Genomic DNA, 26559 nt, shown 5'->3' on the forward strand with positions numbered 1-26559 from the left:
TGTTTTATATATTTATAATTAAATTTTTATCATTTTATTTAGTGATCATTTATATATTTTAAAGTAAAATGATACTTAGATTATTATTATTCTTTAACTTTTACTAATTTGAACTGTATATTTTGTCCAAAAACCTTAGATTATATAGACCACCATTGTATTAATCAGTTTAAGAGATATAAATAAAGTACCTACTTAAACAAATTTAGATTATATTATAAAACTTTCATAATATTAAACAAAACTATTTAAATATTTTACATTATAATATTAACCATGTATATATTTTTAAGTATTTTACATAAATTTTATTTTTAATTAATAAATTTTTCTTTATTATCATTATTATTGTCATATTTGATTTTTTTTTCACATAATTATTATAACAAATATATATATGTATTATGAAATTTTTTTAACTAACATTTAATAGATTATTTTATATAAAAAGTTTAATATCACATTATCAATCTTTATTAGGATTTAATAATTTTGGCATTTATAAGATTATTAGAAAAACAAAATAATTAATTTTATATTACATAAAATTCAAGGTTATATAATGTTAATTGTCATTTTATATCATAACATAAAATTTTAAAAAGTAATCTATTAAAATTTACTAGTTAATAATTTATTATAAAATACATTAAACATTATTTAAAGAAATTTCTTTATTTTTTTTTATTTTAATAAAATTATATATTTTAAATATTATTACTTTTACATTTACAAATGAGATGATACTTAAAGTTGATTAACTAAAGTTTATTTACTTTTAATATACATTGTTAATATAAAGAAGAATATCATTATTAATATAAATTAGTGACTTTCATAAAGTGAACCAAGAAAGTATATAAGGTCTTTATTATTTAGATATGCTTTATATAGAAAAGATTAAAAACAAATTAATGTTATTCATAATATATTTTTATTTTATAAATCAATCATAATAATATTTAAAATTATTATATTTTAGATTAAAGCTATATCAAATATATATACTATCTCCATAACTTAATATTAAAATATTAAGGTTAACCATAATTATGAAAAAGAGTAGTATGATGAGGCTTCCCAATTTTCAATCACAAACTAAATTTTTATTTATAAATAATATTATTAATATTTTTCTAATAATATTATTAACGATTAATGTCACAAGTTGTATTAAATTATCAAAAAATAATACAAATATAAATGATATTTCTAATAATTTTGTTGATTCAATTATTATGCATTGTCCTGATAATTGGCAATTAATAGGAGGAAAATGTTATAAAATATTTAATGAAAAAAAAAGTTGGTGGCAAGGATTATTTACATGTCAAAGATATGGTTCTTATTTAGCAAAAATTGATAATAAAAATGAAAATGATTTTATTGGAAATATTTTAAATAATAATACAAATAATAATAATAATAAATATTGGCTTGGTTTAATAAAAGATCATTCAACTGAAGATGATATTATTTTTACATGGTCAAATGGTATGAATGCTAATATATATGCTGGTTTTTGGGATATTAAACAACCAAATTATAATGATGGTAGTTGTGTATATTATAATAAAAAATCAAATTCATGGTTTCTTGGAACGTGTAATGAACTTTTACCATTTATCTGTCAAATTGATGCATGCCCTCAAAGTATGATTTTATCTTTTTTTTTTTAAATTTAATATTATATATTTTTAGATACATTCTTTTGTCAAACTGGACAATGTATTACAGAAACATATCATTGTAATGGATTTGATAATTGTGGTGATTTTTCTGATGAATTAAATTGTCCTACAGCAAATGATAATATAGATTGCCTTAAATATTTTACTGAATTATCTGGAATTGTACAAACACCAAATTTTCCTTTACCATATCGTGGAAATTCAAATTGTAAATATGTTATTCAAGTACCTGAAAATTATCGAATACAATTAATTTTTGAAGAATTTGATACAGAAGAAAATATTGATTTAGTATCAATAATTGATGGTGGTCCAGCAGATAATACATCATTTGCTATTGCAACTTTATCAGGAAATAAAAAAAATGCAAATGATTTATTTTATACATCATCTACAAATTCATTAATAATACGTTTTAGAAGTGATGCTTCAGCACAAGGAAAAGGTTTTAAAGCTAAATGGAATTCAATAAATATTAATTGTGGTGGTGAACTTATTGCTCATTCATATTTACAAAAATTTAATTCACCTGATTATGGTAAATTATCAGGATATCCAAATGGTTTAGAATGTGTATGGATTATAAGAGGAATAGATGGTGATTTATTAAGTTTAACTATTGAAAATTTAGATATAGAAGAAAATAAAGATTTTCTTATAATTCAAGATGGTGATAAACCTAATTCACCAATATTAAGTAAATTTACAGGAAAAAATGATTATAAAAGATTAATTATATCAACACAACAAAATTTATATATATATTTTTCATCAGATTTTAAAGGTAATGGTAAAGGATTTCAAATAGCATATAAACGTGGTTGTGATAATACTATATCATCATCATTTGGTGAAATTATATCACCTGGATTTTTAAGTATACCATATCCAACTGGTAAACGTTGTACATATAATATTGATATGGAATCATCAGCAATTATGCCATTAACATTATCATTTAATACTTTTAATATTAATAAAGATGATCTTTTACAAATATATACTAATAATAATGATAATGAATCAGGAAAAATTCATTCATTAAATGGTTTTAATAGTCAAAATATTCCACCATCACATATTTTTATTGATTCAAATAAAGCATATATAACATTTTTAATGAATTCAATACAAAAAGGATCTGGATTTAATATAACATTTAGTCAAAATTGTCCATCACTTAAAACACCAACATCAGTAACACAAACAACAAAAAATACACCATTTGGATATAAAGTAACTGTAACATGTCCTATTGGTTATGAATTTATTAATGGAAGAGGTGAACAATTTGATATTGAATGTAAAATGGGTGGTAAATGGAAAGAAACATATGTACCTGATTGTCAACTAAAATATTGTAAAGGTATACCACAAATATTAAATGGTATTACAATTGAAGTAACAAATAATAATTATTTAGGAAAAATAAAATATGCTTGTAAAGATGGTTTTTATTTTGAAAGTAAAAAAGAATTTGAAGAAATAACATGTACTGAAAAAGGAGTATGGAGTGATATACCAAAATGTATAGCAAAAAATTGTACCACATTACCATTTTTTTATAATGGTAAAAGAATATTAATTAGAGGTGAAGAATTTAATGAAGGAAGTTTATATAAATATATATGTGATGAAGGATATGAAAAAATAGGTTCAGAATATTTGGTATGTCAAAGTAATGGTGAATGGAGTTATCCACAACCATATTGTAAAAAATTACTTTGTAATGATATTCCTATAATTGAACATGGAACATTTGATGTTACATCATTACAATTTGGTGAAAAAGCAATTTTAAGATGTGATAATGGTTTTTTATCAAATAATGAAAATGAAATTGAATGTACATCAAATTTAACTATAGTTGGATCACCAAATTGTATTGATATTGATGAATGTACTTTAGAAATGGATTATTGTGATAAATTAACAACATATTGTCATAATGTTCCTGGTACATATGATTGTATTTGTAAAAATGGATTTGAAATACCAAAAAAATGTAAAAATAATAATAAATTATTTTTTGATAAAATTCATGGTAAAATTAATATTAATGATAGTTCAATTTGTTCAGATGAAGATGGAATAATTCGTTTAACATTTTTATCATTAAAATTATTAAATTCATTTATTATTGGATCAGTTAAACAATCAGAAGTATATATTGAAGTAAGAATAGGTGATAAAATTAATCATAAACCAACAATATATAATTTTGACAATACAACAAATGTTTTAAAATTAGAGGCAAATTCAGGAAAAACAGTTGTTGAATTAAAAGAATCAATTGAATTAAAAGTTTTTGAATTATATATACATAATAATAATAATAATTTAGATAATTGTGTATATTTAGAATTAAAAGGATGTGATAAAACTTTTTGTCAAGATATTGATGAATGTTTAACTAATAATGGTTATTGTGATCATATTTGTATTAATACTCAAGGTGGATATGAATGCAAATGCCGTGAAGGATATGATTTATTTACATATGATGGACAAAATAATTTATTTGTTAAAGAAGGTGAAACAGCTTCAAATGATTTAGATGTTTATCGTTTTAATAAAACATGTGTTATAAAAAAATGTCCACCATTAATTGGACCTGAAAATGGTGAAGTATATATTGATAATTTTGATAATTCTTATGGAACAACAGCATTCTTTCAATGTAAAATTGGATATTATATAGTTGGTAAAACTAAAATAGGTTGTCAATCTGATGGTACATGGAATGGAACAATTCCAACATGTGTACCAGCACAATGTGAAGGTTTAAAAAATAATAGTGCAATTGGATTATTTATAACACCTGGTAAAGATTTTATTGAATATGGAGAAAAAGTTAATATTTTATGTACACAACAACATAGACCATTACCTAAAACACCAATGGCATCATTTAGACAATGTATTTATGATCCAAATAGTAAATTACAAAAAGATTATTGGCTTTCTGGTATTGAACCTGATTGTCCATTAATTGAATGTGGTCTACTTCCATTATTAAGTGGTGGTTATTTTGAAGGTAATGAAGAATCATCATATAAAGTTGGAACAATTTTAACATTAAATTGTCGATATGGATATAAATTAATTGGTAAAAGTAGTTATGATGATAATTGGGTACGTTGTCAGGCTGATGGAACATGGGATCTTGGTGATATGAGATGTGAAGGTCCTATATGTGTTGATCCTGGATATCCTGCTGATGGTTATACAACACTTGAATCAGTTGAAGAGGGTGCTGTTGGAAAAATAAGTTGTAATAAAAAAGGTTATGCACCAATGCCAATTGATAAAATTTATTGTAAAACAGATGTTGTATGTCCCTTAAGTGAAGATGTTGGTATATCAAGTGGTTTTATACCAGATTCAGCATTTACAGATAGTAGTCAATCATCTATTCCTGGATATGAACCACATAAAGTAAGAATGTCATCAACAGGATGGTGTGGTAAAGAAGATTCATTTATATTTTTATCAATAGATTTACAAAAAACATATTTTATAACAAGTTTTAGAATATCAGGTGTAGCTGGTTCTGGTAGTCTTAAAGGTCATATTACAAAATTACAATTATTTTATAAAAATAATCCTAATGAAAATTATGAAAAATATCCTATTTATTTTACAACACCAAAAGATGGAAATCATAATAAAATTTATGAATTTTATTTAACACCATCAATAAAAGGAAGATATTTATTAATTGGTAGTGATGAATTTGATACAAATCCATGTATGAAAATTGATGTTAAAGGATGTTTAGATTTAAATAATGATTCAAAAATTTCTGTTGGATGGAATGCATCTGTACCAGAATGTACAGATATTCAACCACCAGAATTTTATAATTGTCCAACAAATGAAATATTTACATCATCTGATAATTATGGACATTCACTTCCTATTTATTATGATATACCAAAAGCAAAAGATAATAGTGGTTATATATCATGGATAAAAGTTGAACCTGAAGGTTTTGAACCAGGTAAAATGATTAAACAAAATATAGATGTTATATATACAGCATATGATTATTCTGGAAATTATAATAAATGTATTGTTAAATTAAGAATACCTGATAAACAACCACCTGTTGTTAAATGTCCTGAGTCATATTTATTATCAGCACATGATAATGAAATATCACGTTTACTTTATTTTAATGAAAGTAGTGTAAGATTAATAATACAAGATATATCAGAAATAAAAAGTATAACATTTAATCCACCACAATATGAATTACAAGTAATGAAACATGTTCAAGTTAAAGTAACAGTTGAAGATATTTATGATAATATTAATGATTGCCAATTTCAAATAGCATTATTACCTGAACCATGTTCAATTAATTCATTATACAGTTCAAATAATGTTATTAAAAAATGTTTATTTGATAAAAAAAGTGGTATAACATTATGTCAAATAGAATGTGAAAATGGATATCAATTTATAGATAGTCAAAAATTACCAAAAGAATTTACATGTCGTGATGGAATATGGCAACCATCAAATGAAGCACCAGCATGTATTAAAATTCCTACAAATCCTGCACCATATCATTTAAAAGTATCTATTGATTATACTATTGATGGTATAATGAATGATAATTCAATAGAAAATTGTTTAGGAGGATATTCATTATATACTTCAAAAATGTTTGAAGAGTTAAATTCTATTTTATCATCTCGTTGTTCATCATCAGTTCAAATATATGTAAAAATGTTATATGTTAAGTATCATAAAAATAATGAAAGAATGATAACTGGAAATTATACTATACAAATATTACCGTCAGTTGAACAGGAAGTTTTTTATGAATTATGTGGTTTAACTTTAAGAACTATATTTGATATAAGAATTCCTGGTGCAACAATTCCAATAAAAAAATTACTTACAATTACAAATGATGAAATAAAAGAAGTTGTTGGAGAAAAATGTCCTGGTATTAATGCTGGTAAAACATATACAGATCAAGGTTTTGGTTGTATAACTGGTAGTGTTTTAAGAAAAAAAAGAAATGAAGAACTTCCACAATGTTTACCATGTTCTAAAGGAACAGCATTTTCTGAGAATGATTGTATACCATGTCCACATGGATATTATCAAGATGAAGAAGGAACATTATCATGTAAACAATGTCCAACAGAAACATTTACTAATAGTATGGGTGCAATAAGTAGATCATCATGTTTAGCTGTATGTGGATATGGAATGTTTTCAAATTCAGGTATGGTACCATGTAAACAATGTGATCGTCATACATATACAAATACTCCTGGAACAGGTGGTTTTAAACAATGTTATACATGTCCAAAAGGAACATATACATCAAGAATTGGTTCAAATGGTATTGAATCATGTAAAAAACCATGTGAACCTGGTTATTTTTCAACATCTGGTTTAGAACCATGTTCAAAATGCCCAAAAAATTATTATCAACCATTAAATGGTCAACAACAATGTAATGAATGTCCAGATGATACTGAAAGTACAATTGATGGTTCATCAAGTATAGATGATTGTAAAATAATAACATGTGACAATATGCAATGCCAGAATAATGGTGAATGTGTTGTTAGAAATCATAGAACATCATGTGATTGTAAACCTGGTTTTACCGGAAAATATTGTGAACGTGAAGTATCAATGTGTCATAATAATCCATGTCAAAATAAAGGAAGATGTGAAAATTACAAAGGTGCATTTAAATGTTCTTGTCAATTAGGTTTTAGTGGTGATCGTTGTCAATATGCCCCTGATGATTGTATTGGGGTAGAATGTCCTAATGGTGGTGTATGTCAAGATTTACCAGGAATAGGAAATTATAAATGTATATGTAGAAGTGGTTTTAATGGTCCTAATTGTGAAGAAATAAGTGATATTTGTGAAGCAATTGAGCCATGTAAAAATGGTGCCAAATGTATTCCATTACAATTAGGAAGATATAAATGTCGCTGTAAAGATGGATGGGAAGGACATAATTGTGAAATAAATACAGGTATTTTTATTAAAAAAAAATTTATCTTTCCATTAATTTTTATTTATTTATTTCAAATAATGAAAATTAAAAATATTTTTAAAGAAATAATAGATTAGATAGATTTATCTAAGTATTTCTAAACATAATTACATAAAATGTCTTAAAATAATGAAAAAAGCATTTTTTTTTCTTTGATAATTTATATTAGTGAAATTAGCTTTGTGTTTGAATTTAATTATTATTCATAAAATTTTATTCATTGAAATTAGGATTTGTTGGTGGTGGTGGTGGTGGTGCAGTTGGTTCTTGTGATACAGGAATATAACCACCAGTTTCAGATGGTATAGCATAAGCTCTAGAAGCTGCCTGTTCTAAAAGACTTCTTTTCCATTTCATAGTCATATTTAAACCAAAAAAGTAATATATAACTGATATTGCAGAAGATATAAATGTAACAATAATATATACTCTTAAATCTGACTCAAATTCTTGACGACTTTCTAAATCCATTTCCTCATTTACTATTTTCTAAAAAAAAATTATAATTAGTAAAAATTTATATTTTATAATATAATTTACCATATATTTTGAAGATAACCATCTATTTATTGAATCAGATCTTCCAGTAAAATATAAAAGTAATATTAAAAATGATAACATTGATATACAACAAAATGCTGTTTGTATTAATATTCTTGGATATAAAAATCTTGCTTCACCTTTAACTTTTGCGCATATAGTAGTAGCTAGTCCTATGACTTGAATTATTACCATTCCTGTTAATAAAATTAAAATTGTAATATTAAGAGCATCACTAAAAAATAATTATTAATATTATTTAAATATATATATTTAATAAAAAGAAAAAAAAATAGAAATAACTTACAAATTATAATCTCCTCTAAAAACAATTCCAATTTGATTTAAAAACCAATAAATTGAAAAAAATGTTTCAAATGCTGTCATAGCAATGACAAATCTATAAGGTTCACAACAACAACAAATACACATTTCACAAAGAGCAGATAAACAGTTAGGTGAATAAATTTCTTCTCTTAATGCTTCTTCAGAAACTACAATATGTGGTGCGTTAGAAATTGGTACTAACTTTTTTGATTTATCTTCTGATAAATTTTCTTTATTTTTATTTTCAATATTTGAATTAAAAATATTTTCAATAGTATTATTACTTGTATTAATATTTGATGAAGTAGTATCACCAGTTAAATTAATAAATGGGTTTTCTTTTTGCGAAATATTAATAGTAGAATAATATTTTTGAGTACCAAATAATATATTATTGTCAAAAAATTTATTAGTATTATTTGATTTTGTACTTGATATTTTGTATGGTAAATAATCTTTTTTAATATTAATTTCTTCTAATATATTATTAATATTTAAATTATTTTGTTGAAGTTTTTCTACTTTTAAAATGTCATGTATTGATGATAGAGTAGGATTAGTTTTAACATAACTATTGGTTATGTCACTATTTTTGTCAAAATTTATATTTGTAGTTTCTTTTAATACAGATATAATGGGTATATTTTGTTGGTATGTAGATAAATTTTCAATATTTTTATCAAAAGTAGATTGTATTATAGTAGGAGTAGTGGAAGAATTAACAATAGGTTTTATTTTATTTCTAGATATAGAAAAAGTATTTTCTTTTGACAATAATGATAACTGTTTGTTATTGTGCATTGAGGAGGCAAAATTTAAGTCGTTCCATTTATGGGTTGGATTTATTATTGAGGACTTGCCACAAGAGTTTATATATTCTTTGCCATCAATAATATTAGTTATATTTCCAACCATACTTTAAGAACTAGAGAAAGAAAAAAGTATATTAACGTTTATATCAAAATAGATAATAAATAACAGAAAAAAAAAATTTATATAAAGACAATTTTTTTTTTTTGATATTATTTTAATTACATTTACAAGAGTCTTTATATTTATTTTTAAATATATGATTAAAATATGACAAATGAAATTAAAAAAAAAATTTTTTTTTTTAAATTATTAAAACAAAGTGGATAAAATAATTTTAGATTATTAAATATAATTTCTACTTTGTATATTATAATTGAAAATATTATATTAAATATATATATATAAGTTTTTATTAATAAAAAATAATCTATGATTTGATTTACTCACTATAACAGATGCTTTAAATGAATTTTATAGTAAAGTTATTTATCTTGTAAACTTGAATTGTATGCTAAAAATTTTTATTATTTATATCATCAAAGATAACATAAAAATAAATTGGCATATTTAAAAATTTTTTTAGAACATCATAAAGTATATCTTCTTAAAAATAAGTTAAGTACGAATATATGAAATAGAAAATAATTTATGTATTAGAATATCAATCATATATCTTTTAAATTTTGATTAAAATATGGGTGAAAAGATATATTTTATTATTCGGTAATAGAAAACAATGATATAATGTATTATTTATCAAATATATTGATAGAGATGTTATATAACTTTTAAGTTAGATATCTAAATGATATTATAATGTTTTTTTTAAACTTTAAATATATCTAATTAAAGATAACATTATATTAGTATTTGTTAAATTTTTTTTTTCTTTCTTTTATAAACTAAAATTATTTTAATTTAGTAAAGAAAATTTTAGATAAAAGTCTTTATAAACATTACAAATTTATTCTTTCATTTCCTTACTTTTTATTTTTAAAATATCTTTCAAGTAAATATTTAGATATATATTTTAAAATATCATAGAATATTTCAAAATTATACTTGGATAAATTTAAAAGCCATAGATTATTGTTAATTAGCAAATTTTATGGATAATTATTAATGAAATACAAAAGATTAAACTATTAATTGTCTTTTACTATTATTATTATTATTTAAAATTAGCCATTTACAAATAAGCAAACCATTTAATATACCTTTTTAAATAATATATATGGACAGGTGAAATATTATAATAAATATATTAGCATGAGATTACACACTATATTAAGTATATTAAATAATATGAATATATTTATATTTTATCACTTAATAGTATTAACTTTAATTATTGGCAAAAAGAAAAATTTTATATCTTTATATTACTTTTAATAATATTTCAATGAATTATTCTTTTATGTATAATGTATTTAGATGGCAAAATTATAAATAATTAATGTTTTATAAATTTATAAAAGTACTTTTATTATATATAAACATATAATTTTTTTTAATATATTAAAAATTTTAAATTATATCAAATTTCAATAAATAAAATAATTTATTTGTACTAAGATAATTATCATGCAATTAAATAAGAATATATTGTTTACCAAATAAAAATAGATAATAAGAAGTGTAATTAAAGAAATAATTTTACAATTCAAAATGTAATTTAATGATATTTTAAAGAATTTAAATGAAGATTCATAAAGCTAAATGAATAAAAATAAAAGTGGTATAATTAATAGAGTTTAAAATTACTAAAAGTATTAAATATCATTTTAATATAGAAAGAAAATTAAGAAAAAAAAAAGATTTATTGAAAAATAACAAGTAGCATAGTGCGATTTTAAAATTGTTATTATAAGTTTTAATAGTAAAAATTACTAAAAAAAAATATAATATTTTTACGCAATTGATAGGAACATTTATAAAAATAGCTTACAAATATAATATTGTTTAAATTATGAAAGAATAGTGAGAAATTCAAATATGAAAGTGAAAACAATTTTTATTGTGTAAATATGGTTAACTTTATTATATATATACTAATATTTAAATAACAATCTAATAAATTTACTTCATAGGACAATTTAAGTACTTACTTATTATGTCGTTTACTTAAATTTTATCAATTGTAATAATAAAAAAAAATAAATTTCAATAGTGCTGTTTGACAGAATAAACATGAATTTTGTAAAAACTTTTTTATACATTTTTATTGTAAGAAATATCTATATGTCTACTTTTTTTTTTGAGAAATAAAAGTTTTCAAATACCCTTGAAAATTTTATAGAAATGATTTTTGATGTATGATTGAAAAAAATAATCTTTAAATAATATACTTTTTAAAATAAATAATTAATATATTATATAAAAAAAATACCATATTTCTCTTAAGATAAACAAAAAATATTTTATAATTTAATTTTATTTAGTCATTCTTTTTGTTATAATTTTTATTACAAATATAATCCTTTTTATTTTGTTATTTTAAAATGTGAAAAATTATCCAGTGATCTATAAATAATATATATAAAAATTTTTATTTTAAAATACTTATTTTATTATCTACATATATTTAAAAATATTTATAAATTAACATTTTAAGATAATATTTTATTAAATTATTACAGATGATTGCGCCATAAATCCTTGCGCTTTTAACGCTACATGCACAGATTTGATAAATGATTTTCATTGTAATTGTCCTGATGGTTTTACGGGAAAAAGGTGTGAAGAAAAAATTAATATATGTGAAGTAAATCCTTGTCATCATGGTTTATGTGTTGATTCATTATTTTCAAGAAAATGTATTTGTGATCCTGGTTGGGATGGTGAATCTTGTGATATAAATATTAATGAATGTCTTGTGAATCCATGTAAAAATAATGGTATATGTATTGATTTAATTAATGATTTTGAATGTCAATGCTTACCAGAATTTTATGGTTCAACATGCCAATATCAAGTAAATTATTGTGCTCTAGAAAAATGTTATAATGGTGGAATTTGCAAAAATGATAAAAATAATTTTACATGTATATGCCCAAATGGATTTGATGGTATAAGATGTGAAAATAATATTGATGAATGTAAATTATCAAAATGTGATCCAAATGGTACATTAAAATGTAAAGATAGTATTGATAAATATGAATGTATTTGTAAAAAAGGTTTTATTGGAAAATATTGTGATCAAAAAATTGATGAATGTCAAAAAAATCCATGTTATAATAATGGAATATGTTATAATGAAAATAATGAAACAAAATGTAAATGTAATAGAGGATGGAAAGGTGAATATTGTCAAGAAGAAATTAATATGTGTTTATTATTATCTAATCCATGCCAAAATAATGGTCATTGTATACCATTACCAGATGAAAGTTATTATTGTTCATGTCCTGATGGTGTATCAGGTACTAATTGTCAAAATTTACCAGATCTTTGTTTAGGACAACCATGTTTAAATGGTGGAACATGTATTAATCATGGAACTTATTCAGAATGTAAATGTCTTTCATCATATACTGGTGATGGTTGTCAATATAAAATTGATACATGTAATGATGATTTTTGTAAAAATGGTGGAGAATGTATTAATGAACAAAATGATTTATTTAAATGTAAATGTCAACCAGGTTTTACAGGTGATAATTGTGAAATAAATATTGATAATTGTTATAATAATAATTGTCCTGAAACAGCATATTGTATTGATCAAATCAATAATTATGAATGCCTTTGTCCATTTAATAAGACAGGTTTAGCTTGTGATAAACTTGTTGATGTTGATTATGATTTAAAATTTCTGGATGGTATAGAAATAGGTGAGGCAAGTTTATCTGTACCATTACAATTTGCTGGAAATGGACTAAGTATTAGTTTGTGGGTAAAATTTGACCATGGTATAAATGGTGGTGGTAGTTTTTTAACACTTTATAATAGTGAAAGCCCAAATTATGATAAAAATTCAAAAGAAATATTAAGAATAAGTGACAAAGGATGTTTTGTAAATTTTTTTAATAATGAAGAAAATATTACATTAAGATTTCCACAAAATCAAATTATAAATGATGGAAATTGGAATCATATATCATTTTTATGGAATGGTTTAGATGGTACTGGAACATATTCATTGATATGGAATTCTATAAGAATTGTTCAAGATATAGGAAATGGGCAAAATACATTCTTAAATGGTAATTTTTGGATAAAACTTGGTAGCAATATTGATGATGATAAAAAATTTGTTGGTAGTATAACAAGAGTTAATTTATGGAATAGAATAATTAATTTTGATACAGAAATACCATTAATAGTTAAAGATTGTCAAGGTGCTGAAGATATATTTGATGGACTTGTTTCAAGATTTACAGGATATAATAAAATTAAAGGAAAAATTGAAAGAGTACATAAAAGTACATGTGGAAGAAGAAATATAAATGATAGAAAAAATGTAGTAACATTAAATTATGAAAAAGAAATTATTGTTAAAAATTGTCCAGAAGATATATTAATTTCAACAAATAAAAGAAATATTAATGTTACATGGGAAGAACCTATATTTGAAAGTTCATTAGGATTACAAATTAAAAAAATTGATAAAAATTTACGTCCAGGACAGGTATTTGTACCAGGAAATTATATGGTTTTATATGTAGCAGAAGATGAAAAAAATAATGTTGGAGAATGTCATTTTAATATTTATGTATCACCAAATAATTGTACACCACCAGAAGATCCTATAAATGGTATACAAGCATGTGAATCATGGGGACCTAATAATAGATATAAAGTATGTTCAATAACATGTCATGATGGATATGAATTTCCAATTGAAGCACCATCATTTTATTCATGTTCTGCTGAAGGATTATGGAGACCTAATATAAATCAACATATTTTTAGATATCCAAATTGTGCTAAAAGTCATAATGCAAATCGTGTCATTAAAATAAATGTAAATTTTCCAAATTCCGGTTTATGTAATAATGCTGCTAAAAATGCTTTGGGTGAAAAAATTTTACAAAGATTACAATATTTTAATACAAAATGGAAAATTTGTAATGAAAAATTAAGTGAATTTGATATTAATGATGATTCATGTTCACATCTTAATGTTACTGTTGAATGTACAAAAAAGATAAATAATCGAGTACGTAGAGATCAAGATATACCAAGTCAAATGTTTAATGTTACTATTGAAATTGGTGTTAAAAGAGATTCTGAAACATCTAAAAATATTAAAATCATTGATTTATTACAATCAGAAATTTTATTAAATGATATTTTTAATTTAAATCAAATAATACCTAATGGTATTCCAGATTTAAATTCACTTAAAATTGATAATGTTTATCATTGTGGTTTTGGAACAATTTTGAAGAATGATGTTTGTGTACCATGTGGACCAGGAATGGCATTTAATATTAAAAAAAATATTTGTGAATATTGTCCTATTGGAAGTTATCAATCACGTGAAGGTGAAATATCATGTATTTTATGTCCAAATGCAACAACTACAATTGGTGTTGGTTCAACTACACCAGATGAATGTAAACCAACATGTGAACCAGGGTATTATTTTAATATTCAAACTTCTATTTGTGAAGAATGTGGTGTTGGTATGTACCAACCTGAAAAAGGAAAGTTCAATTGTTATGCCTGTGGTGTAGGTCAAACAACATTATTGTCAACTTCAATAACAGTTGATGATTGTCGTGATGAATGTCCTGATGGTGAACAAATGACAATTTCTGGAGTATGTCAACCATGTTCAATAGGAAGTTATAGAACTAAAGGACAACATAGACAATGTGAATTATGTCCTGAAGGAACAACAACAGAATCAACAAATTCTATAAATAAGGAACAATGTAATTTACCAAAATGTATGCCAGGACAATATTTATATAGTGAAGAAAAAAAATGTCATCTTTGTCCAAGAGGTACATTTCAAGATAATGAAGAACAAACTAAATGTAAATTATGTCCAATTGATTATACTACTGCTTCACAAGGTGCAACACATGAAAGTCAATGTTATTCAACAAATCAATGTGAAACAGGTGAAAATGATTGTTCATGGCATGCTATATGTAAAGATCTTCCTGATGATGGTGATATACCATCATATGAATGTACATGTAAACCAGGATATCGTGGGAATGGTACATTATGTATTGATTCATGTACAAATTATTGTTTAAATGATGGTATGTGTAAAAAAAATACTCAAGGAAATGTTGAATGTATTTGTAAGGAAAATTTCTCTGGTGATAGATGTGAAATACGTTTCCAACCAAAACAACAAAAATTAGTTATTATAACAATATCTATTGTTAGTGTTGTTGCTATATTTATTATAATTATTGTCATATTTTGGATGAATCAATATAGATTTAATAGAATTAAACATTTTAATGGTATAGTTTTTAAATCTATTATAAATAATTTTATTTATTTTTTTTTTAGAAAAAGAAAAACCACCATTTGGTAATAATATTGGAATAAATTCTAATTTTGTTTATGGTACAACAAACCTTCAACAATCTTTAAATGTTGGTCTTGAAATGAAACATAGCATAGGAGGTAATGGTGTAATAACACGTCCAGTAGGTTTTTACTATGAAGATGATGATGAGTATAGTGAAACAAATGTCATAAAAAAAATAAATGATAACACTGAAATACGACATGACCGTTATTCACAAATGTCAGAGGAATTAAAAAACAATGATCAAGGAACATTAAACTGCGGACATTAGCAATTATAAGAAAAATACACTATAGTACGTTGTGTTTATCAATAGTATCTTTTATCACAACATTAAGAAATTCTATCTTATACAACATCAAATATAATATTTGATATCGGGTATTTTATGAATGTGTCAAAAGTTTGATGTCGCAACAAACTTTTGAGCTAAATTTTTTTTTTTTAAATTTTTTATAAGGCCTGATTATTTGCTCAGCACATTCCAAGAAAATGTTTGTTTTTTTTTAATATTATTTATTAAATTTACTTTTTTTTTTAACTATATATTATATTAAAATCTTTATTTATTTTATAATTAAATATATTATTATATATTTTCATTTATTTATTGTATGAAATTAATTATATTGTAATAAAATTAAAATTAAAAATTTTATATATCATTAACAATTTTTATAGAATTATGCCATTTTTCATTTAAATTATTTTAATACTGTAACATTTAAAAAAAAATCTCATTAACCTATTAAAAAAAAAAATTGCCATATTTCACATGTCTATAATTTTAAACATATTTGTATATAATATATTATATAAGGTTAATAAAATATATGCCATGAAGTGTCAGGCTTATTTTTTGATAATAAAAAATTTAAATAAGATTAAAAATTAATATTAAAGGTCATTTATATGTACCAGGGAATATGTTAAACGAATTATAGATATATATATATGAGAAACTAGTATTATTTAATAACAATTAAAAATAAATTAGAGATTAAAAAACCATAAGTAAAAATTGATATTATAAATGATTTTAATATAATTAGAAGGTATTAATGTATACATATGATATTAAAATTAAAATAAAAAAATTTGTTAATATTATTAATATTGAATGAGGTTAAAAAAAAATTTAATTTTATAACTATACTATATAAAACTATATATGTATTGCTTATAATTAATTTTTTTTTTTATAAAAAAGTTTTAAATATTGTGTATAATAAATATGGATATAGAATACATACTTTATACTTAGTTTAAAATATTGTTAAAGAAAATTTATAAAAATTTTTGATCAATTTTTTTATTATTACTTTATATTAATTATTATATTATAATAAAAAATTTTTTTATATAAATAATTATATCAATATTTATTGTAAAGTTTGTTTGTTTTACTTATCATCAAATTTAATTAATTTTTAAATAAATTTTGATCATAATAATAAAGTTTATACTTTATTTTAAAAAAAAATTTATTTTTAATCATCTCTTATTATCGGCAAAAAGAAAAATAAAAAAATATTTTATATATATTGCTTTTTTTTATATAAAGTGTTTGTTTTTTTTTTGTTGATATTTTGAAAATTATATAAGGAAAAAAAAAATTAACTTAAGAAAAATAATTTTTAACACGTTATATGACATCTTTTTTTTTTTTTTTAATTTCTTTGTCATTTAAATATTAATAAATTTTTAAATGTTATATATCGTGTCTGTAATTATTTTTTATAATGATAATTTTTAAATTTTCTTTACTTTATTTAAACCTTTATAAGTCATTTATTAATAAAAAGCAAGATAATGATTATATAATAATTTTTTAAAATATAGAAGATAAATATTTTTCTATAAAAGTGTTTGAACATTGATATCACATTAAAATAAAATGTTAATTTAGATATATTTAAAGAAAAAATGTTTTCCATTAATTATTGTATTGTTTGCTATCAAATAAAGAATGATTTGAAAATGTCATATTTTATTTAAATTTGGTATGATTGTGTATTATCATAAATATATATCAAATTTAAGATGTAATAAATATTTTTAAAATATTGTACTGTGGTCACCCTGTACTATTTCACAGTTAATTTATCCACTTTTAACAAATGATATGAAGAGGCACAGGCTATTTTAAGTATCTACCAACAAGAAGTCGAATGATAGCCTTTTGATTATTAATGTTGTATTACTTTTCATCTCTACTCCTCACACGTGTTTGCAAATAAAGTGCGTCACTTGTACTACCCAATTCTTTAGCACTGCTAATCTTAAATGCTCTGTCTGCACCAGCCGGCTGTTCGTATCGGTACGTAGACATAATTAAATTTACTTTTATCCATCTACTTTACTTATTTCATAACCAGTGTCCACTCGTTGGTTTATGATTATCAATTGTGACAATGGTCGTTTTATGTTTAACAACATATATGTCTATGGTTGTCTTTTTATTATAGTCACTGTTAGTGTCTACCAACAAAATGACCATTTATCTATGTCCATTTAAATAAATTGGAATTGGCGGTAGAAGCACGAATTGTTATATGTAAGAAAAATTTTTGAGCCATCCGAATATATACGTTTGTTCGCGCCACCGTTTTGTAGATATAAATTTTAATAAATGAAAGCGTGTGTGGTACTGTTCAATTGATAATAGTATATTATAATTGTGATCTCATTTAACGTTCATATCGTTGTTTGACAACAATAAATAAAGATTATTTCAATTTATATATAGCTTTCCTTAACATTAAATATTATACCTTTTAACTTTATATATAGTTGTGTTACTAATTATTATTATATAAAATGATTTTCTAACGTTTATGAAAAATTAATTTATTATTTATGAAGATATTTTAATATTTAATCACTACTTTATAATATCTATATTATAATATTTTTAATATCAAAGTTTAATTTTTTTTCTTTTTTTGAATAATATATAATAAATTTATTTCTCATAAAATATTTAGTTATAATATTGTACTATTATTTTATACATATAAAGAATTAATTTTTTTTTTTATATAATTTCTTTAATAATATTTATTATTTAATAATTGAACTAAATTAACCTTTATTTTTTTATTTTATTTTAGCCTGGTTCGACACTATTTTTCTCATCATTTATTCCTTTAAACTTTTAAAGTTAGTAAAAGGATTTGTTAATGAAGGAAAAATAGTGCTAAATCAATCAAACCTGTTCAAACTTAAATATATATACATATATATATATATTATATATGTATATTTTTTTAATTATAAAATGGATCAAAATGGTGGTGAAATTTTGTTAGAAATAACCAAACAAAATTCTCAATCTTTTTCTATAAATAATAATACTAATATTAATAAATTTAAAAGAAAAAGTTTAAAAAAGATTAAAGAAAATGTTTGTTTTAATATTATTATAATTTTATGTTATTTTTTTTAATTTTTTTTTTTTAGAATATTAAAAGAAAAACAATTAAAAAGAGTAGAAAAAATTTAAAGAAAAATAAAATACATTTTCCTAAGAATACAACACAATTTGACATTACAAAGTTTGATAATATTGTTGATGAAGAAAATGTTAATGAAAGTACAGAAACAAATTGCTATTCAATTGTTAATACATTCCCTTCTAATAGATCATTACTTGGAGTTGTCACAATTTCAGTGCCATATGGAATTATAATAAAAACAAATCATTTTGTTGATCATGAATTTGAAAAGGTAGTTTTTTATATAATTAAAAAAAAATATATATATATTTATATCTTTGTTATTTAAGAATTTTTCAACAGGAATCTCTTTTTTATCAAAGTTATGCGGAAGTGCTGCACATAATTTCCTTTTGAATGCTTTTTCTGGGGAATCTAATAGAGTATTATATGCTCGTTTTGAATGGTAAGTTATTGTAAAAATACTTATTGTAATTTATTATAAATATACTTTTATATATCCAAAGAATCTTCATATAACATTAGTCTATAGTTGGTCATTAATCATGTCATGTACCCCAACACAGACCGACACCAATGTATTAGGTTCGTTATGTGTATTGTTGTCTTTGAATATTCCGTATGATTTGCTGCATCTTTTATTGCAATGGTACAGCAAGATACATAAGAAATTAATTATGTTTTACTATAATTACAATGAAAACATCCTTTAAACTAATAAATTAAAAAAAGAATAGCAATAAAACAATATTTTTTGTCTATTTCTAATGATAGTAAAAATATTACTTTGTTATAACTACTATTAAAGTTTTTCAAAAAAATAATTTATTATTAAAAAAAATATATATATTATTTTGTTTTTAATATTATTTTTTATTTTTTTTTTAATATTGATATTTATATTTAGTTTAAGAAACATGTAATTATAATAATTAATCTTATAATTTTTATTAATTTATTTATTAAAAAGCATATATTTTTTATATCATATAAATTTAACCATATATACTTACACAATGATAAGTGGTTATCACGACCTTGTACAAGAGTTAAAAGCTATTTACTTGTGCTTGAATGTGTCAGTTATTATTAGTGCCATCATTTTTTTATACCAGTTCCAATTGCAAAGAAATATTTTTGCAAATTTTGTCATCAGGTACCACTCGTATCATTTTATAAGAAGCTATTTCATTTATCTTTGTTTCAAATAGAAGCTTTAATTCAAAAATATGTGTGCCAGTCACAACTTTATGCAGTTAGCATAAAATAATTCACTAATAGCCATCTATGGTAATATAAGAATATATATTCTGTTATCAAAATGCTATTCCAATAAAAATTTTTTTTTATCATATTCTATTTTAAGACAAGACATTATTCTTTGTACCTCCTGGTACGAGATGGCATACTTATCAAAGTTTATATACTTATAAGTTGAATGAATAATTTATTTTAATTATATTAAATATACAAAGTTTTTATAAAATTTTGACCTTTTAAAATTTAAAATGCACTTTTACAAATGAATAATATTATTTTACGTCTCTACCTACATTTTTATAATTTATTCACTTGCTAGTCAATTTACATATTTATCACCCTAAAGCTAACCTCTATTATATATTATTTTCTTTTGTCCACAAATAGTGTGGAACGTTTAGTGCTGGTCAGTGACATTTCTGAGTTTACTCCGCCTGTTACAAATAAAATAAAAGCTACCAGTATCATTACGTAATATCATTGCTTCTTTTCTTGATCCAATAATGTCTCATAAAATAATATATATATATATATATATATATACATTTATTTATTTTCTTTCTTTCTTTATTTCATTCTTTATTTCTTTTTTGAAACATAAATATAAATATAATATCATATTATATAATATTTTTGTTGTAGTATTTTTATTTTAAAAAAAAAATTAATACGTTTATTTATTAAATTTGATATATATTTATATTTATAATAATTTACTTTTAGTTTAAACGGTTCAATTCAGCCATGTGAACTTCAATGTGACTTTGGAGATTCATCAAATAATAGAACATCATTAAATGGCGCTTTAACACCTACTTCGAATGAACCAACTCAAACAATTACGGGTTTTATACCACCAAATATGAATGTTGAAAAAGTGGCAAAAATATATCTTCTTACAATTCCATCAGCATTTAAAAATTTTAGTATGAATGATGATTTAACATTTTTTACTCGTCATAATCATTCAAATATTTTATTATATTTGGATGCAAAAAGTATTCCTTATCTTGGACATTTTCCTAGTGAAATGACTGGAAAAAGTATACAACAATTTATATATCGTGATGATCAACATATTATATCTACATTACACAATTTATTAAGACAAAATAAAAATTTTGGAATTATTAAAACAGATAATGTACGTTTTATAACACATAGTGGACATATTTTAAGAATTAATAGTGAATGGTGTGGCTATGTTAATCCATGGAATAATAATATTGAAATGGTTGTTGGTAGGCATAAAATATGTGATGATCATCTTCAATTAGGAAAATTTTTAAAAGATGGTGGGATTGATGTTTTAGCTGAACCAAATAAATATCAAACATGTATTTATGATTATAATAATTTTAATGATAAATATAGAACAACTTGCAATAATACATTCAGTTCATTAACTAATGATACTTATTTAATGTCTCAAAAAAATAAGATAATGGTAACAATTAATACTGATCCATCAACGTATATACAAAAAAATATTAATATAATTGAAAAACCAGTAGTCAATTTATCAACTAAACAAGTACAATATCTTGATAATGTTCATAGATACTTTCAAAATACATCACAAACAATTTCAGCAACAAATACATTTATTAATCAAAAACTTTTTACTATTTCTGATAATGATATAATGCAACAAACTAATAATAATAATAATAATAATAATAATAATATTACAAATTTACACAAGCAACAATCAATGCGAAATTTTTCTCCTGTATGTTCCGTTGAATTACCATTAACTATTGAAAATCTTCGAAATCATACTCAAACAATTGAACAGGAAAGATTAAAAATGTGGCAAGAACGTATAAGGTTAATGCAAAGAAGTACATCTAATACACCACAATCAACTATTTCTACAAATGATATTCGTCCAAGTACAACTGATAGTACAAATGCTATTCAACAAGAAGATTGAAAAGTGTATATTTTTTTTATTTCAAAATATCAACAATATATCTATATATGTTTATTTATAATTTTAATAACAAAAGATTATGGAGCAATTTTTTAGATGAAACTTTTGGATTGTTTGTATTAGTTTGCTTTTTTTTATCAAATAATTATCAGTAAAATTCAGCAAATATTGATTGCAGTTTAAAAGAATTTCCTATAAAAAGAAATCAAAAAATACAAATTTTTAAGATAAAAAAGTTAAAAAAAAAATAGGAAAATCCAGAAAATGAAAAATTATTAGATTTTGCTGCATTCAAGTTATTTTGTTTTTTTAAACATAATATTATTTAATAGAATTTCAAATTTACTCTTATATGAAAGCCAGAAATATTTGATCTCTATTGATATTAAAATGTTGTGTTTTTATATATGTAACAGTTCTTTTTTATATTGAAGAAAATTTTATTTCTTCTCCCAACCAGCATATTCAATTGAATGTGAACTGCCACATGTATATAGTAAATTTTTAATAAGAGATTTATTGGCGATGATTACTTAGATAAGAGATAGATATCAGAAATATATAAGGACAATTAAACTAAATTACCTATGATATGAAAAAATATTAAAATAGAGGTTAATTTTGACTTAATTTTAACTTACCTATTTATGAGAAGTTATTATCACTCCATGAGATAGTTTTCATGAATAGGTTATTATTTTCTAGGTATTTATACCCTTAAAAGTCATCATTAATAAAACAAACATTTTCACTATATAAAGAACACATTTTTCTTTTATTTTTATTTTTTTTAACTTTTTATAATTATTTTTTTTTTATAAAGTTTTACTTGCTTCTTTTTAAAAAGCAACCGTCTCACCGCCCGACTTAGTCTTTCCCAAAATTTCTAGTGTACCATTTAAAACGGTGAACATTTAGAAATTCCCGGTCGGAAGAATAAACATAACAATTTTTGTTTATTTTTCGAGCTTTGTTTTAATTTTTTTATTCATTTTTTTTTTAATTATAATTTTATACTTTGTAATTGTTTGCTGAAATTTTTTTAATATTATTATTTATTTTGTAATAAAGATGTATAAGGAATATATATTTTATTTATTGAAGTTGTTTGAAAAAAAAAGAACATTTTGTTGAATACAAGATATTAAAAATTTACTAATCATTCTTTTCATCCATAACATTTTTCATTACATTTAATAAAATATCATCAACAAAATTTTGAATTGAATAATTATTTTTATATTCATTCAATTTATTTTCATTTGTTTTATCAATTTTATTTTTCTCTGAATTACAGGAAGTATTTTTGTTATTATCAATAGTTTTATCATTTGCAATAACATTATCATTTGTGTCCTGTATAATACAATTGGCAAGAGAAAGTTTATTTCCTGTACTTACTATAGGAAAAGAAGAAATCCCACCAAAAGATACCTTGCGACCACGATTTTTATGAGAAGTAACGTTTAAAAATGTTGAATTTTGATTATTTAATTTTGATTCATCCAAAATTTTTGTATCTTTTTGTTGTTTTAATGAATTTTGACTATGAAGCTCATTTTTTGTTTTCATATCTTTTTTGTCATTGTCATTTGAAAATACCATAAGTCTTGTTTTCCAAAGATCAGTATCACAAATTGGATGAATATCTTAAAAAAAAATATTTACTATAATGAATAAAATATGTTACCTGGAAAAACTTGTGACAAATTTAAAAGCCATGTTCTATCATGAGCACGAAATGCAACTTTACCAAGTCTTTCAATTGAGGTAAAACTTTGAACCATATCAACAGAACGTGCCTCAATTTTAAAATTAGCATCATCATTTTCAAAAAAAATATCACCTATTAAAAGTAAATTCATTATATATGGTATTGTATCATTTTTTTCAAAATAAGTAAATGTTGATTTAATAACACGAGCTAAATGTGGCCATATTGCTTTCATTGGTATAAGATAATCTTCATCTAATTCATCTTTATCAACTCTTCCAGCTATTTCTAAAAATGTAAATTTGTCGTCATCAATATCATTACGTATAATAGTAACTTTTATTACATCCTCTCTTAACAAAATTCCATTAATCCATTCATACTTATATTCCCAGTTATAAGATTTTCCAGCTAATGAAATTATAAATCTAAACATATCTTCAGTTAAACAGCCCTTAAGTATTTTATATTTTAAAGATATTTGAACTTCTGAGTATCTTGGAAAAGGAGTCCAATTTAAAGCTGGTGGCTTATTTGGTAATTCATGTCCAGTTAAATGAGAATTATTTATATCACATTTTTTTCCATCAAACAAATTATCATTTGATATATCAATGTCTTTTAAAGATTCTGTGTATATTTGATTTATATATCCAATGGGGTTTATATTAAAAAAAGTACATATATTTTTATGTAAATTTGGGTCGTCAAAAGACAACAATGCCACATCAATATTCGGTAAATGTAACCATTTTTCAAGTTTTCCTTTTCTTTCTGTCTTACTTATTGACTCAGACAAATTAAGTGTCTTTTCAAGTTGTAAATTCCAAAGAGAATACCATGATTCTTTTGTTTTATTAATTATATCTTTTAAAATACCATTATCTTCAGGATTAACTTCTGTTTTAAGTATAAGTATTTTAATTTTTCCACTCTGAATTATAAAATAATAACAATAAGTCAAGAAAAAAAAAATGAATAAATGATACCTGAACAATTACTTGATGTATACATTTGACAATTAATTGTTGATATTGTTCTGAAAAGTCTTTTCCCATCAAAATAAAATAACCAATTTTAGTACTACAAAAATTAAATAAATTTTTCTTCAAATTAAAAACTGCTGCATCTGCCTCAAATTTTTCAGGTTCAACTAATGATTTATCATCACCAATATCTAAAGATATTCGTAATCTTTCAAGAATATTTTCATTTTCAGTTATTATTAACATATTTAAAACTAAAAATCTAAATATTGTTATTAAAATTGTTAAAAAAAAATTTTTTTTTTTAAATTTTTAGAAAATCTGGTAAAAAAAAGTCTCATAAAAAACATGTATATATATGAAAATAAATATTTAAAAAAAAATAAAACAAAGTGTTAAGAATTTATTTTAACTTTTTTCGACTGGATTAAGTAAATGTCAAAAATCTATACAAACTTTAATTTTTTATAACGTTTAAACTATTTTCTTATGTAAACGTTTTTTGAGTAAAAATAAAGAATAAATGATAATTTAACGATTTAAAAAAAGAACTATATATCTGTTTATTTTTAGATTTAACACTTTGTATTAAAAAAAATAAAAACTATCTTAAATAGTTTAGACAAAATAATGTAGGATTTTAAAACCAGTTAACATAAAATGAAATACAATTATAATTCGTTAAATTTTTAAAAATATATTCATAAATTATAAATTTAAAAATTTATGCCTGTTATCTTTAATAAGAAAAAAAAAAATCTATTTATGAAAATATATCATAACAGTAACTGACATTTTATTAGGAAAAGAAAATATTTCGTTAAATAGATATATATAAATTTCATACTATACTATTAATAATAACTAATCTTATGAATATTCACATTAACATAAAAATTTTTCAGAAATATGTATTTCAACATAATCTGTAAAAAAAAAAAATTTTGTTAACAATTTTCTTTTTTTTATTTACCATAAACTTCGAAAACATTAAAAAAAGCATTTTTTTATCTTTAGCATTTTAAAAAAATAACATTAGTAAAAAAATTAAAATAATTAAGTTAAATTAAGAAAAGTTATAAAATAAAAATATGCTGTAAATATATAATATAAATATCATTAAAAAAATTTAAAAGTATTTATTCTGATTAAAATATAATTAAAATAGCTGAAGAATGTTAAAATATTTAAAAAAAAAAGCTTTTTTTGTTATTTTGATGCGTATAAATATATTATAATGGGTAAAGATATATTTTGTTATGAAAATTAAAATAACTTAAAAGCTTTTTCAT

At 22.0% G+C, this 26559-nt stretch overlaps 5 protein-coding genes across 5 annotated transcripts; 3 read left to right on the forward strand and 2 right to left on the reverse strand.

The window, feature by feature from the left end:
* Positions 1 to 1238: 1238 nt before the first annotated feature.
* On the forward strand, positions 1239 to 7805 carry SRAE_X000206800 (Uninflatable; the record flags this gene model as incomplete). Its single annotated transcript, XM_024643607.1, has 3 exons — positions 1239 to 1653; positions 1702 to 7707; positions 7792 to 7805. The coding sequence occupies 3 exons, from the start codon at positions 1239 to 1241 to the stop codon at positions 7803 to 7805; spliced, it is 6435 nt and encodes a 2144-aa protein (XP_024499539.1).
* Positions 7806 to 7941: 136 nt separating this feature from the next.
* On the reverse strand, positions 7942 to 9510 carry SRAE_X000206900 (Hypothetical protein; the record flags this gene model as incomplete). The annotated part of the gene is made up of 3 exons (XM_024643618.1): positions 7942 to 8217; positions 8269 to 8503; positions 8576 to 9510. The coding sequence occupies 3 exons, from the start codon at positions 9508 to 9510 to the stop codon at positions 7942 to 7944; spliced, it is 1446 nt and encodes a 481-aa protein (XP_024499540.1).
* A 1617-nt stretch (positions 9511 to 11127) lies between these two features.
* On the forward strand, positions 11128 to 16184 carry SRAE_X000207000 (Delta and Notch-like epidermal growth factor-related receptor; the record flags this gene model as incomplete). Its single annotated transcript, XM_024643629.1, has 3 exons — positions 11128 to 11146; positions 12048 to 15842; positions 15892 to 16184. 3 exons carry the CDS (start codon positions 11128 to 11130, stop codon positions 16182 to 16184), a joined length of 4107 nt encoding a protein of 1368 aa, XP_024499541.1.
* Positions 16185 to 18199: 2015 nt separating this feature from the next.
* SRAE_X000207100 (Period) lies at positions 18200 to 22567 on the forward strand (the record flags this gene model as incomplete). Its single annotated transcript, XM_024643640.1, has 5 exons — positions 18200 to 18233; positions 19027 to 19319; positions 19376 to 19642; positions 19701 to 19816; positions 21355 to 22567. 5 exons carry the CDS (start codon positions 18200 to 18202, stop codon positions 22565 to 22567), a joined length of 1923 nt encoding a protein of 640 aa, XP_024499542.1.
* Positions 22568 to 23722: 1155 nt separating this feature from the next.
* SRAE_X000207200 (Hypothetical protein) lies at positions 23723 to 25513 on the reverse strand (the record flags this gene model as incomplete). The annotated part of the gene is made up of 4 exons (XM_024643651.1): positions 23723 to 23923; positions 23969 to 24216; positions 24258 to 25215; positions 25271 to 25513. The coding sequence occupies 4 exons, from the start codon at positions 25511 to 25513 to the stop codon at positions 23723 to 23725; spliced, it is 1650 nt and encodes a 549-aa protein (XP_024499543.1).
* Positions 25514 to 26559: the final 1046 nt, after the last annotated feature.

This window comes from Strongyloides ratti, scaffold srae_chrx_scaffold0000004 (assembly GCF_001040885.1).
Source record: "Strongyloides ratti genome assembly S_ratti_ED321, scaffold srae_chrx_scaffold0000004".
NCBI classification, from domain to species: Eukaryota; Metazoa; Nematoda; class Chromadorea; order Rhabditida; family Strongyloididae; genus Strongyloides; species Strongyloides ratti.